The following is a 15,227-nucleotide window of genomic DNA, read 5'->3' as shown; positions in this document are numbered from 1 at the left end:
GGGGGGGAGGGGAGGGGAGGGGGGGGGCTCCCCAGGACAGCACTAGTCAGGGGCTAGCATCACTACCCTGCCTGCTTCTCCTGCGAGTCAGAGGAGCCCACTAGCTGGCCGCTCTCACCTGCCTCTGGAAAACTTCCACAGCTTCCTGGGCTACCTCTCTTTCCTAAGCAAAACAAACTGGGCTGGAATCGCAGCAGGAAGGGCAGCAGTTAGACTGGATGAGGAACTTCCTGGCAGTGAGTGTGGTTGGACACAGGCAGGGGCACCTCAGGGAGGTGCTGGAGGCTTCTTCAGGCAACCTCAGAAGGAGGCAGTGTTTCCCATCGCTCTGGGGAGTTCTGATAAAACCTAAGTGGCTCAACGTAGATAGCAGTGAACTGAACCACTGGCTTGTGTGTGTGGTGATCAGGCATTTTTCAATTGGAAGGAGTCCCTGTCTTCCAGTTTCCACACCAAGCCCCTGTGGAGAGCCTCTGTACCCTGCTAGGGCATAACATCCCCCAGACAGCCCCTGAGGTGGAGACCGTGCTGGACGAGATCAGAATGCAGGTTCCAGTCTAGCTCTGCCCCAAGTCAGCTGTGTGAGCCAGCACTTCCACTCTCTGGGGCTCTAGTTCACCTCTCAGGTCTCTCCCAGTTCTAACAGGTTACACCTAAGTGATAGCTTTGAGCCTCAGTTGCCCCGTCTGGAAAATGGGGATGGTAATGCCCCCAGCACATTTTATAGAGCTGTAATGACAAAAGCAAGACTGAAGGACTGAGCGTGAGGTGCCACGTATCAGCCCCGTGCAGGACAAACATGTTAGAAACGAGTTTACCCTGGCACCTGTCCTGGCCAGCAGTGGCCCGGTGTGAGCCAAACTTTACATGTGACAAGCCTTTTCAGGGAAACAGGGGTGGTTAAGGTTGGGCCCCTGCTCAATGTACCTGGCTCATTAGCTAAGGACAGCTCTTAGGTGGGCACCCCTGGAAAAGAGCTGTCTTCTCCCAGGACTGCGCAGTTGCAGAGTGCACCGAATGACCGTGTGGAGGCATGTGCAGAGGGCCAGGCGTGGGCAGGGAGAGCCAACAGGGCAGGACTACCCTGATCCTCTGCCCCTACCCTCAGCTTCCAGTGCCCATGGCTGTGCTGTTTCTGCTGTCCAAGGAGCGGCTGCTGACCTGCTGTCCCCAGAGGAGGCCCCTGCTCCTATCTGCAGATGAGCTCGCCCTGGAGACACAGCCTCCTGAGAAAGAAGAAGCCTCCTCACTGCCTCCAAAGTTTCAGCCACAGCCAGGTGGGGCTCTGATGAACTTTCAAACTCACAGCCTCACATCGAGGCTTCCCTGGTAACCCCTCCACCAGGGAGGGTGAACCAAGATCACAGGTGATAATGGTCAGGGAAAAGCCTTGGCCCTGATGGTCTCGGGAGACAGGAGATGGAGCAACCTGGCCAGGAGGAGGAGGCAGGCAGACTCCTGGCTCCAATCTCCGTGCTGCCCACCCTGCCTGTGTTACCTTGGGCAAGTTGTTTGACCTTTCTGAGCCTCAGTTCCACCAGGACTTGGAGATGGATAGGGGCTGTTCCTAATAGAAAGCTAGAGAAGGTGGAGGTGTCAGCGGTCCCCTCCTGCCAGGGCTCTGAGAACGGCCAGCCACTTCCCCGGGCCTGCAGAGGGAGGGGAGCAGAGCTGACTGCCCCCTGTTCTCCTGTGCCTCCCCCAGGGCATGAGGACCTGTTCAGCTGCTGCCAAAGGAAGAACTTCAGAGGAGCCCCTTCCACCTTCTTTGCCATCCACATCACAGCAGCCCTGGTCCTGTTCATGACGGACGGGATGACGGTGAGCCTGCCCTCGGGGTGACGTTTATTGGGGGACCCTCCACCCTGAGACTCGAGTCTGGAGATGGCAAGAGAAAGAGAGGAGCATCAGGGTTTCCTAAATTCAAGTCCTAGGGGAGACTGCAGAATCGTTCACAGCCCATTGGTACTAGGGGCTTCTGTCTGCCAGTTGTTTTTATTTTTGTTAACTCTATAGATAGGGGCCTATCGGATTTGTTGCAGAGTGTAGGCTACCCACTAGCCTATTTTTAAAGAGGCAGAGCCTTATTTCCGCAATTACAGGTTGTGCCATGTAAACTCTAAGGTACTTTTCTTCCTGGAATACGCGACAAACCTGGGCTTCTCAGCCAATATTGTAAGCAAGCTACAGGCAGAATTTAGGCCCAGCTATTCATTCCACTCGTGACCTCTGTTACATTATTTAGTGCCTTTTCCCTGAAATCTCTTATGATTAGATTAGGACAGTCTTGAATGGCTGATTGGTTACCTGATTGCCATATGAGAGACTCTCCAGAGAGAAGGGCCAAAAAACTTAGATGACCTGGTGGAAAGTACTCATGACAGTACTGGTTGACTTCCGACTCTGTGTGACCTTGGGCAAGTCGCTTCTCTGTGCTCTCTCATCTGTAAAATGAGATGCTTGCGCACACCTATTCTTTTTTTTTTTTTTTTTTTAGCTTCAGCACCCTTCTTTCAGCAAAAAGACCTTCCTCATGAATAAGACATGCAGTGGGGCTCTGCTCTGGTTGAAGTGGGGAGCAGAGCCTGTGGGCCCAGATCCCATGGAGACCCCCCCTGCAGAGGCCCAGAGACACCTCTCTGGAATGCCTGGGTCTCTGCAGGTGCAGTCTGTGAGCCTTGGCACCCCGGTTCTGTTCTCAGCTCGGCCTGCGTGTGCTGTGTGGTCGTGGCTCCAAGCCCACCCTGACTGAGCCTCGGGGAACAGGCACAGTCAGTCTTTCCACAGCACTCAGCACACTTGCCCCGGCCTGGCCCCCTTGCGAGGGTTACGGTCTGGCCGGGCTGCAGGGGTGCTCAGCGGGGCCTGGTCTCTCCACAGGGCGAGTATTCTGCCTTTGTGTACAGCTATGCAGTGGAGAAGCCGCTGTCTGTTGGACACAAGGTGGCGGGTTACCTCCCTAGCCTCTTCTGGGGCTTCGTCACCCTGGGCCGGCTCATCTCCATCCCCATCTCCTCGAGAGTGAAGCCGGCCACCATGGTCTTCATCAACGTGGTAAGTGGCTGCATTTCACTTCTTAGAGACCCAGAAGAACCCATCTACTCCTGGGCCTGCCATTGCCCCAGAACCTTTGCACGGGACTGGACTCTGCCAACAGGTGGGAATGTAGAAGAGAAGGAGGAGGGAGATCCTGGTGAGGAAGGGATGGAGATCTGGGAGGTGGAGCCTGCCTTGGAAAAGTCCCTTGCCCTCTCTAGGCCTCTGAGTTCACGCCCTTAGAAGCATAAAAGGAAGAGGCTGTAGGAGGTGATTACTGCAGCTTGTAGAGCAGATCCCAGTGGACAACCTGCCAAGAGGATGAGGGACATAGGTGCTGGCCTAGGTCCTCCCATGTTTACCTTGGTGCCCAGCTGGTCAGAGCCCTCTGAAATCACCACCTCTGGGCTGGGCCTGGGAATTTGCATTTTGTGACTTTCCTAGGTGACTCTTAAGTAGCCAGACTGGCATGTAGGATGACCTTCAAGGAACTGGTCTGCCTGGGAGATAGGAGGTCTGGGCCTGAGCAATGGGTTAAGACCCTTGCCCTAATGTGCGTCCACATCACCATCTGTGACAAAGGGGTCCAGATGACGAACTCCCGCAGGGTCATCTAGTCCAGCCTCCCACCAGGGCTTCAATCTCCTCTAAAACATCCCTTCCAAGGGGTTCACAGTCTCTGTTTAAACGCCTCCAGTGACTAGGAACTCACTACCTTTCCAAGTAGCTAAAGCCACTGTAAGAAAGTACTTCCTTGATTGAGTTTCAAACAGAGAGGGAGGTTCGGGCATAATGTTGGGGCCACAGAGACCAAGATCATGAGAAAGACCCTTGGATTGGGCCTTATGCTGGTTGTTGACCTTCAAAAAAGAAATTTAAGTTCAATGTAGATGAGAGGTGGGTGGGTAGAAGCTGAACTCAAGAGGTTGAGGGTGAGAGTGAGACGGGAAGTGGAGGGCTGAGTGTGGGTTTCTCTTTGCAAGTGTTTCTGAGTTGAGGGGAGTTCTGTTTGACAGGACTTGGGTGCTGTGAGGCTGTTTGTAAGCAGACGACAAAGGGAGGAAGCCTGTTAGGAGGGGAGTCTGTGGAGATGCTGTTGTCAGAGAGCAGCAGTGAGGAAGGCAGAGGGGACACGGGACAAAGAGCAGAGGGTGGGGGAGGGGCTGAGCTCAGGAGGAAGGAAGGCCCCGTCCCAGGGCCCGGGTAGAGTGACACAGGGAAAGAGAAGGATTCTAGGGGTCTGCGAGGTGGGGAAGAGGAAGGGTGCAGTGCGAACAGCTAACAGCGGCCCGTCCAGGCAGGACCCCAGGTCAGCTGCTGAGCCAAAGGAGAGCAGGGTGGGAATCTGGGTTCGAGAGACTGAAGGAGGCCTGGGACGTCCATGTGCGATGAAAACTCACCTGGAGTGTGGCTCTTAAAAACGAAAATCAGATTCCTGGCCCCAGCCCAGACTGAGTGAATCAGAATGTCCATGAGAAGGCCTAGCAATCTACATGTTGAACAAACGCCCAGGGGACTCACACCATCCAGCCAGTTTGGGAAAGCACTGTCCTAGAGCATGTGACTCCCAAATACCTTAGACTCACTGCAGGGACTTTTAGAAAATACAGATTCCTGGGCCGCTGCCCCAGAGATTCTGACTCAGAAGCTGTGGAGAGGAGCCTGGACCTCTGAATTGTTTTGAAAGCTTTCCTGGTGCTTTTGCTGAGCACCCTGTCTGGGAGCTACAGCTGACAGCCCCTAGCAAGCCTCCCATGCTGCAGCTGCTGAGTGAGTGACTGCGACAGAGTCACTGTGACTACCTCCAAGTGTTGCTCTGATGGTTCCATTAACATCACACTGTTCTCAGCATTGTCCTGGGGCTCAGCAACCACTGCCTGAGCTAATGTGTGTGCACTCTGTGCAAGGCCTGCTGGGAGCCACAGGGGCTGAGTCCTGTAAGACAAGGTCCCTGCCTCCAGGGAGTTTGCTGTCTGCCAGGGAAGAGAAGACAGACTAGGAGGAAAGAGTGTGCCCTGGCACAGACAACGAAGGTGAGGACACTGCGGACGGGGAGAAGCAGGCTGAGAGCCAGACTGAGTCACCAGTTGGGGATGGGGGTGGGTGTCCCTGAGTGGGAGGAGAGCTGGTTGCCAGAGCTGATGGTTCCCCCCGTGCATATTGTCTTCTGTCACCAAGGCTAAAATAAGAGAGTTAGGTATCTTTCAAACTTCCCCAAATCTGGAGACCTTCAGGCTTTGAGGCTCACCTGGAAGTACGTGTGGTTTGTACGTAGGGTAGACTGGTGGTGGGAGAGGAGGGGAAGCAGCCTCACCTGAGCAGCAGCAAAGTCCTGGCGTCCAAGTTCATTAGTTGAGAGCTGAGCATAAGGAAGTCGTCAGCCCCATGAAGGGCAGAGGAGTGAGCTTTCCTGGCAGAGGGCATGGCTGGTTTCCTCTAACTTGGTGGGCAGGGTAGGGGATGGGGGAGCAGATAGAGATGAGGTTGGGGAAGCAGACAAGGGCTGCATCCTGGAGGACTTTGTAATCCAGATGTGGATTTTATTTTAAGTAGGCAGGAAGCTGTTAAAGGGGCTTAAGCAGGGGACAGACTTGCTCTGCATTTTATTTGTTTTTGACAGCTGGCTGGTACGGGGATCCAAACCCGTGACATTGGTGTTACATGGCTGCACTCTAACCAACTGAGCTAACCAGCCAGCCCCCTGCATTGCACTCTAAACATGCACTCCAGTAGTTCTGTGGAAGAACAGACTGTGGAGGGGCAGAGTACAGCAGGGAGACCAGTGAGATGTCAACTGTGGCTGTCCAGGCACAAGAGGGAGTTAGCCGGGATGAGAGTGGTCAGGATGGATTTGGAGAGAGACAAAAATTCTACAGTGCTTTTTGAGGTAGGGTTGGCAGGACTTGCTGCTGAGCCGAATGTAGGAAGTAAGGGAGGGGGAGGAATCAAGGACCACTTTAGATCTAGGGCTAGGGCATCTGCATGGATGGGAATGCTGTTATTGATGTGGGGAAGAGCAGGATTGGTAGAAGAAATTAAAAGTTCTGGTTTGACCACCTCGGTCGTCATCCAGTGACTAACTGTATCAAAGGGGCAGTTTTACATGCAAGTCTGGAGTTCTGGACACAGGCCATGGCTGGAGGGATAGATTTAAGAGTCCCTGGCATAGAGATATTTGAAACCATGGAGCTGGACTAAAGGGGAATAGGGATAAAGAGCCAGAATAGAATCCTGGGCCAGGCTGGCCAGGTAGCTCAGTTGGTCAGAGCGTGGTGCTGATAACACCAAGGTCCACGGTTTGATCCCTGTACTGGCCAGCCTCCCAAAACAAAAAACCTGGTAAGAAATTGAGCAGAGGAGGAAGAGAGAGCAAATGGAGCTGTGGGACCACCAAAGAAATACATTCTGTTTGGAACCATAGATGTTTCCATTGCTCTCATGTTTCCACTACATGAGAGAAGTCTTTCGTGTTCCCTCTCCATTAGGAAGAGAATGTGTTTCTTTCCTTCAGGAAGTCTCTCTTGGTATAAGCACTCTGAGTCTTGAGGCATGACTCGAAACACCTCACACCCAGGAGATCTTGCAGCAGAGACTGAGGGGCTGGTAGAGGAGAGTTAAGGGGTACGGGGCTCAGGGACTAGGATCACTGGCTTTGTTTTTCCCATTGGCACAAAGCCCCCTACCTATGACGCTCTGCAAGTTTCTTCCTTTTGCATGTCCAGTCCTCCTCCAGGGGGAGGAGTTGGATTACATATGATTTCTTGTTTATCTTCTAGCTCTGTACGCTATACTTATTTTTTCTAGAGACAGATGTCCTGACCCAGGAGATTTATACCTCAAAGCTATGGGCTGACGTAAAAGATCTCTATCTCCTGAGACATTAAGAGAAGCCCACACATAAGCACCAGGGCTAATATTTGTCTACAGCTTCACACTTGACAGAGCTTCTTCACTTATATGATTTCAGCTATCATCTTTTGATGTAGATGTTGCAACTACTGTATTCCCATTTTGCAGATTAGGAAGGTAAGAATCAGATCAACTACTTCAAGATTCCATAGCTGGTAGAAAACACAGTTGGGACTTACACCTGGATCTTCTGACTCCAAACCTTGTGCTGCCGGGGTTTCTTCCCAGATGCATTTTGCATAGAAATGACTCAGATTGACATAAAAACATTTTTAAGGAACTTAGAAATAGGGTTTTTTTGGTTTGGTTTGGTTTGGTTTAAACAAAAAATAAGCCCATGGGACAGACCCTTACTGAACTAGGAAGATTTCTGGGCCTTTTAGCCCATCACAGGGGTCTTCAACCACAGGTTAGCATCTACCCATAGGAACCTGAGCCGAATCTGGGGAAAGCCAAGCTGGCTTGCCACAGCCTCTGACCCTCTCTCTGATGGTTGGCTTGGACTCCTAGAGGGTGGGACCCCTGTAGCCACTCCACCCCGCTCCTGGTAACTGATGGCTTCCTCTCTGTGCACTCTGGGCCCCATGAACTCTCAGCATTCAAGGGAAGAGAAGCAGAGAAGCGGCTCCTCTTTAGAGAAGTAGAGGACTTGTATCACCCGTGCCGCAGGCCAGAGAGCTGATGACTTGCATGGAAGTCCTCGTGGTTACAGATAAGACCTTGGGGACAGGCAGTACTCACTCTACAAATGCCTATTATTCATGTATGGGGCCGGCCCATGGCTCACTAGGGACACTGTGGTGCTGATAACACCAAGGCCATGGGTTCAGATCCCTACATAGGGATGGCCAGTTAGCTCACTTGGGAAAGCGTGGTGCTGACAACACCAAGTCAAGGGTTAAGATCCCCTTACCGGTCATCTTTTTTTTTTTTTTAAAGTATGTATGGCAGGCAATTTGCGTAGATGTCTAGGGGTGCTCCTCTCCCTTGGCTTTCCTATACAGGATTATCAGGGCTTCCTTCGTGGATATGACTGGGAACATTGCCATTCCCACGTAGTCCACAGGGTGGCGCACTGGTTACACAGTACTGCTCCTGGGGCCGCAGAGGAAACTGCAAGTCTAGAGGCTGCTGTCTCAATAGACACCCAGCTTCTCCCAATTTCTAATCGCCTCCACCTTTGCTGATACAGGTCGGCGTGGTGGTGACATTCCTGGTGCTGCTTATTTTCTCCTACAACGTCGTCTTCCTGTTTGTGGGGACAGCAAGTCTGGGCCTGTTTCTCAGTAGCACCTTCCCCAGCATGCTAGCCTACACGGAGGACATTCTCCAGTACAAAGGTGAGTGTCCAGGGGCCAAGAGCAAAGAGGCATTCCTCCCCCGACAGTGCATCTTTTTGTGGTATTCTGTGACGTCTTCTTCCAGCGAGGTCACTACCCCACTTCTTTATACAAATGAATGCTCCCCTCCTGACTTCAGTGGGAACAGCTTCACAAGTGGGGGTTGTGCTGACCCACGTGTCTCCCTCCACTCAACATGACACCTGTGCTGATGTGACTTCAGGCCCAAGAGAAGCAGTTAAGCTTCTCTTTTCCATTTTCTTTTTCCCCGCAGTAATGCCTGTTGACCTACAGCTGACACTTTGTGTAACGCATGTGCTGGAAATTCCAAATTCAAAGACAAGCAAAGTTTCACAGGAAAATTATGGTACAGGAAAGATGTTTTATAATGTAATTATCAGTAATAGTACCTCCTTGCTTTGTGGATGTTGGGTGGATGTTGTTCAAAGCACAGAGGATTAGAACCCTGACTCCACACCTGTTTGAGGTTGTGACACAGCTGCTTTGATGCCAGAAACCTCTAATTCTCTCAACTAATCTCCCTCCACTTTCCCTAGCCTCCCAAGTGCATATAGCAAAGATCTTTTCTTAATGAGTTAATTAAAAATAATTGTGTTTTGAATATTTAGCATTAACCTTAGAAGCAACTAGAGACGCCCTAGAGGTTGGAAAACCAGCATTAAGCTGAGTGATTTCTTTAGAGAGGCATGGGGGAAATTGGTGTACAGGAAGGGCCAGAGCAATTAGAACTATACCCAACTCAGTTATCCAAGTCACGAGAGACATGGAGAGCCTGGATCCTTGAACCGAAGGATAATCCCCAAATAATCTTAGCACTTAACATCATCATGGGTTAAGAAAATAAAATATTTTCTACAATAAACCTGCACATTTTATTTTTCAAAATGGAAATTTTTTTTATTATAAGAGTACTACACGCTCTCTGCAAAACCCTTAAACAATAGAAGCATATCTGAAAGCAGTAAGCAAAAGTAGCTGAGAATAACTCTCTTAGCAGCTTGTTTCTTCCTAGATCCCTTCTGAGCATATAAATATCTATCTATTCTCAGGTCCAAATAAGACCATACTATACACTATTTAATGTTTGTAATTCAGAAGAGAAATAATTCATGTGATAGAATGAATTAGAGAATCAGATGTATTTGAGCTTCTTTGCTGGCTCCTCTGAGTGGGACTGTACACATAATGTGAGAAACAGCTCCAAATCAGGGCATGCCTGGTATAAATCCCATTGTACATGACTCTGAAGAGGTCCTGGACTTGATGAAAACTGAGGGCGGAAGATGCATCAGCCAGTCCGTCATCGTCCATCCGGCAGATCATTCACCCTTCTTTCTGCTACTCAGGACACAGTGCTGGGTCGCACAGGACATGCCCAAGGAAACAGTCTCTCTCCCTACCTTGGCCTAGAGACAGCATAGTGCACCTGTTACACAGCAACACACGGCCCTTCACCCAGCTCCCAGGGTGAGGGCCTAGGACTGCCCAGACTCCTTCCTCTCCATCAGTCTTTAAACCTTTTAAAGAGAGTACATGAAGTAATGAAATAATGTTGCTATTACATGCCATACAGTATATCCCACAGAGTTTTAAGTGCTAAACAAAGGTTAAAGTTTAACAATAAGTTATATTGATTCTGTCTGCAAGTGATCACTCAAATCCGTACTCTTCATTTTTCACTGTCTCTGCCCATTTGGGCCTTTATCAGATTTACCTGCTCATACTATTTAATGGTGCCGTGCTTCTCCCAGTCTCTAATCCCCTCCATCCCTGTCTTGGTAGGTCCTGCCTTGTCTCCTTGCTCTCAGGCTTGCTCTCATCTACCCAGGTGGTTCAACATTAAAATTTCCTGTAGTACTTGTAACAAAACCCACTGAACTGGGCCTCACCCCTGAGTCTGATGTCATTGGCCCAGAGCTGCTGGGTGCTTCTCACATGTAGCCAGGGGTGAGGGCCACTTTCTAGGTGCTCTCCACGCTGCTCAGAGGAAGTGCTTTACAACAGCTGGTCACAACCTTCCTGTCTTCCCATGGAGCTCCTTTCTTCTCCAGCCTTCCCTCTGCCTGCGTCCCCCCACATTCTAGCCGTGTGGAAGTATTTGCTCTTCCTTGATGGCACAAAAACTGCTCTGCACCTCCATACTTGGGCACACGGTGAACCCTCTGCCTGGAATGCCCTCTCTACTCCATCTTGCCCTTTTATCTGTCTGCTCGTCCGCCCAGACCCAACTCAAGCCCCTTCCTTTTGACCCTCCAGGAAGCTTCTCTGATCCCCACTGGAAAGGTATGTCCCTCCTTTGAGCCCACTGACACTGCACCCGTATCTCCTGTTTGACCCATCTCGAAACTCGTGTTACCCATGCTGTCTGCCTCCTCTGGACAGACACACCCACAAGGGACAAAGGAAAGAACATGGGCTTTGAAGTCATCAGCAGCCTGTCAGTCCTGCCTCCGCACTTGCTGGCTTTATGACTTTGTGCAATTCCACACCCTTTCCCCCTCTGAGTATCAATTTTCTCGTCTATAAAATGGGAATGCAAATGCCTACCTTGCAGGATTGTATTGTGCACTAGAGAAAGTGTAAAGCTGTTGGCTTAGTGTCCTAGCTGGCTCACAGGTGCTTGATATCTGTCAGCTCTTATTCATCTGAGCGTCCTCAGTGTTCAGCACAGCACCCGATACACAGAACGTCCTCAGAGTTTTTTGAACGAATGAGTGGGACAGACAGTTGGGTGCCACTGGAATTCAGAGAAGGGAGTGACCAGTGTTGAATTTAGAGATAGCTTAATGGAGGAGATGGGATGTACACTGGCCTGGGATTTAGCAGGGCAGAGAGGAAAAAGGAAAGACATTCCTGGGAGGGATGCGGCAGGGGGCAATGAACAGAATGAGAGCAGAGGCATGGAGACCAGCATGAACATAAGTGAGACCAAAAGAGCTAGAAGGAACATGAAGCCCAGAGTAGACGATGATGATGATAACAGTTTTATTCTACCACGTGTTGGCCACTGTGCTGCTAATAAGCACTGGTAGATGCCAGTGAACTAGGAGTCAAGGCACAGTCTCCTCCCGTGGGCTTGCAGCGTCATGGGGAAGGCTGGCAGCGTCGACAGACAGTGCGTTCAGTGAGATCAGGGGGTGGGCACTGTTGGGCATGGGGAGAAGCAACTGATTCAGGCTAGGGACCTGGGGAGAAGATGACTGAAGGAAGTCTAAAGTAGGACCTAAAAGATGAACAGGAGTTTGCCAGAAAGGAGGAGGAGGAGGAACATTCAGGAGGGAGTAGAGGCACATGTCAGAACCCGGAGTAGAGAGTGGGGCCGCAGGATCCTGGCTGGAAGCAGGACTGTGAGCAGGCAGCATGAGGCTGAGCCTTCAGCAGGAGTCTAGAGAGCCTTGCACACCACGGGAAGCATTTCCTTACCTGCAGGCAGTGTGCAAGGGTTTCAGCAGCAAGCTGGCTGGTGCTGGCTGTCTCTGGGTGCCTGTGCCGTACTGGACACGCTGCATGTACCAAGTCAGGGTTACCCACATGGCTACCTTTGAAGGAGATGCTGTGACCCATTTTACAGAGGAGTGAACTAAGGCCTGGAGCAGTTACAGAAGCTGCCTGAGGTCATGGCGAGTAGGTGACACAGCTTGGATTGGGCTCTGAAGGTGTCGTGCTATCAGACTCACTGAGATGTGGGGCTGGCTAGTCATTGTAACACCAGGACAGTGAAGACATGGGTCTGCCTATAGCAGAGGGCTGGCCTGAGGGTATCAGGAAATCTTTCTAGAAAGGTCATTGGTAGTCAGATTGGAAAAAGCCTTGAATGCCAGGCTAGGAAACTTGGGATTTACCCTGAAGGCAGTTGTGAGCAATTGAAAGTTTCAAAACAAGAGCCATCATGGCAGTAGGACCTAAACATTCCCAAGGCAAAGTTACAGTCTAAGTCTGAGAAATCTTAGGAATCCAAAATAGTCCTCTTAGCCATGCCATTTTCCAGAGTTTTCCCAGAAACAATCTGGATTATGACAACTGATTTCCATCTCCCTAACTTGCCTTTACCAAACCAAACCCTTCTCTTTTTGTTAGGCTGTGCGACCACAGTGCTGGTGACAGGGGCAGGAATTGGTGAGATGGTCCTGCAGATGCTGGTTGGTTCGGTATGTGGGGAACCCCAGGGGAGGGGAGAGCGGTTGGGGAGGTCTCCAAGCACGTGAGGAGATGCAGCCAGCCAACTTCCAAGCGCAAGCTGCCCCTCTCCTGCATCTTCCACAGAGCAAGCCGGGGCCCACTGTGCTGGTGTTACCTATTTCCGTTTCTGAGCCAGCCTTGAAAGCTGAGCCTCCAAATGTGGGATCTGGAGACATGAACAGATACATGGAAAAGTCCAAAGCAAACACAAGCCATATCTGGGAGTGGGGCCAGAGGGGGCCTGTGGGAATGCTGTTCAGCTCTGAGAGCCTGGGATGGGTCTGGGCTGCAGCCGGAGTCCTTTTCCATCCCTTCTCAACCTGCCCCTCCTTACCCACCACTCACAGCCTTTGGTCATCCTGCGATGGGCTCAGCTTCCTGCCTGACTCCGCCCCGACCCAGGGCCAGCTCTCCCAGCTCTCTTCAAACATTCTCGTTTGTTCACCGCAAAAAGAGAACATCTACTTTTTATCGAATGCTATAATGTCGGTATCATTCCCCTTTTTGCAACAGAGGATACTGAAACTCAGATAAATTTAGCAACTTGCCCTAGGTCAGTCACAGTTCTAGTAACTGACAGAGGTGATATCAAATCCAGGTCCTTTCGGTCATCAAAATCCCCCTCATCACTACTCGATTCTCCTTTTCTCCTCTTCTGCCCTCCTGGGTGGGGACGGAAAGCTGCATCTTATGATGCCTTCTGCACTGAAATGACGTGATGTCTCGGGCTTCCTTCCATGTAACCTAGTGCCAGGAAGCGTGGAAGGCTGCATATGAAACTGGTGCTGATTGCCAAAGTTGGGTGATGGGTTCATGGGAGGTACATGTGCTACTCTAACAAATGTTTTAAATTTTCATAATAAAAGGTTAAAAAAAATGTATCCTCTGCAAAGTTCTGATTAGGCGTTATGGGTACAGAAACACCTAGTATGATTGGCGTTTCAAAGATGATATGGAGTTTTACAGAAGGTTCTAGAACACAGAGCTGAAAGGGACTACAGGGGGTAGTCCTTAGAGCAGGATTTCCGCCTCCTCCAGATAACATAACCTTGGAGCAAGGCCAAGACTTCCCTCCTCCCCATGTTTCTATCAGTGCGACGGGCCTCAACTTGACTGAAAAACCTGCTAAGGATCTGAGTAGGCTACTTCCTCCAATACATCTTCCATGTGAAGTGTTAATGGTCTGTGTCTCTATGTCTTCCCCTTTGGCAGATATTCCAGGCTCAGGGAGGCTATAGTTTCCTGGTCTGTGGCGTGATCTTTGGTTGCTTGGCTTTTACCTTCTATATCTTGCTCCTGTTTTTCCACAGGATGCACCCTGGACTCTCATCGGGTAAGGAATGAATCCGTTGCTACACAAGAGGAGGAAAACAGCAGGGGGAGGGTGGGAGAGATGCTATGGATCTGAACATTGCCAAAAATGCTGCTCTGTTCCAAGTAAAATGCAAGGAAATGTTTATTTTTCTACAGCTTCCTTTCCCCCTCTTCCTGCTTTCTCTGCAATTGTCTGTACTGGACTCTCCAGGCAGGCGGGAGCAGGATAGGCTGACTCATGCTTTCTCCATTAGCAGAGGTACACGGACATGAACTTGGCTTCCTGCATCCACCATGCCATAGCACCATGGGCCAGGAATCTCTTTCCAGCCTGTTCAGGGCGCTGAAAGGCAGAGCCTGCCTCCTTGGCTGGAACTTGGCCCAGCGGCCTAATTGGCCATCTCTTTGCAGTTCAGGATTTTGACTCTAGTCCAGATCTCGTTTTCAGAAAGGAGTACTTCAGGCCAAGCGGCAAAGAAAAGCTCTTTCAGGGCAGAGACATCTCCTAAGAATAGTCTCCCCCCTGGAGACCCCAGGCAGGGGGAGTCCCAAACCTGTTTTCATAACCCTGAGCCCTCACCTGCTGTTCCGTCCAGAGCTTTCAAAGTGCCCAGCGACTGTATCAGCTGTGCACGCAGCCAGTTCTTAAGAGAAGGTGCCCAGGCAGAGCCCTCATTCCCTTCATGAAAAGCAAAATAATTACAAAAAGACTGAAGGAGCAAGCATCCACTATCTGCTCTCTCACTGCGTGGACATATCCACCCTCTAAACACTCAGTACAAAGGCCCAGAAGAACAAGGGGCCCCCAAAACAGCACTAACCTTGCTCCCGAAATGGCAGGCACTGGCTGTTGTCTAGCCCAGCACTTGGCACAGAGCTTCACTGAAGACACACATTCAGTCAGTTGGCTAAGTATCAAATGCTTAACACTTAAGGGTTCTTTATTCATAGGAGGCAAAAAGAAATGCATAGTCCTCAAGCCCTAGACACTAGCCCCAACAACCTCCTCCACCAACAATCTGCCAGGACTAGTAGATCTGACTTCTCACTTTGTTCCCTCATGAGCCATAGAATGGCAGAGAAACAAAAAGCCTGGGTAAGCTCTCAGAATGAAGAATTGCTGCGACTAATCAGAGCTGCTGAAACATGCCGCCTGTTGTTTCGTTTTTTCTTTTGTAGCTCCTACCCAAGACAAACCACTTGGAATGGAAAACCCTGAGTGCTACCAGAGGTAAAGCTGGATGAAGGAGGAAAGTGAAGACTTCCAGCCTCCCGAGCACCAACATGACTAAACTGTTTAAGAAAGCTGGGGGTGGCAGTGGAGGCGATCTCCATGCCTTTGCTTAAATCTTCTCCACTAATACTTAGTTGGGTAGAAGAAATTAAATTGAGTCCTGGTACCTGGATCCTTCCCAGGCAAATCATTAG

General features: G+C 50.5%; 2 protein-coding genes across 2 annotated transcripts in view; one reads left to right on the top strand and one right to left on the bottom strand.

Annotated features, from left to right (window-relative positions):
- The window catches only part of MFSD4A (major facilitator superfamily domain containing 4A), a 31,723-nt gene extending 16,689 nt beyond the window's left edge, over nucleotides 1–15,034 (top strand). The window contains exons 4-10 of the mRNA XM_063114148.1: nucleotides 1,109–1,277; nucleotides 1,706–1,821; nucleotides 2,881–3,054; nucleotides 8,138–8,285; nucleotides 12,384–12,454; nucleotides 13,698–13,818; nucleotides 14,979–15,034. Of these exons, the coding sequence (XP_062970218.1) occupies nucleotides 1,109–1,277; nucleotides 1,706–1,821; nucleotides 2,881–3,054; nucleotides 8,138–8,285; nucleotides 12,384–12,454; nucleotides 13,698–13,818; nucleotides 14,979–15,034 (855 nt within the window). The remainder of the gene's footprint in view (nucleotides 1–1,108; nucleotides 1,278–1,705; nucleotides 1,822–2,880; nucleotides 3,055–8,137; nucleotides 8,286–12,383; nucleotides 12,455–13,697; nucleotides 13,819–14,978) is intronic.
- The window catches only part of ELK4 (ETS transcription factor ELK4), a 38,473-nt gene continuing 25,072 nt past the window's right edge, over nucleotides 1,827–15,227 (bottom strand). The window contains exon 6 of the transcript XR_010024875.1: nucleotides 1,827–1,878. The gene's annotated coding sequence lies outside the window, so the exon portion shown is untranslated. The remainder of the gene's footprint in view (nucleotides 1,879–15,227) is intronic.

The sequence above is a fragment of the Cynocephalus volans genome, chromosome 11 (genome assembly GCF_027409185.1).
Source record: "Cynocephalus volans isolate mCynVol1 chromosome 11, mCynVol1.pri, whole genome shotgun sequence".
Taxonomy (NCBI): Eukaryota; Metazoa; Chordata; class Mammalia; order Dermoptera; family Cynocephalidae; genus Cynocephalus; species Cynocephalus volans.
Note: the sequence above shows the minus strand (reverse complement) of the source record. Positions and strands in the feature narration are given on the sequence as shown.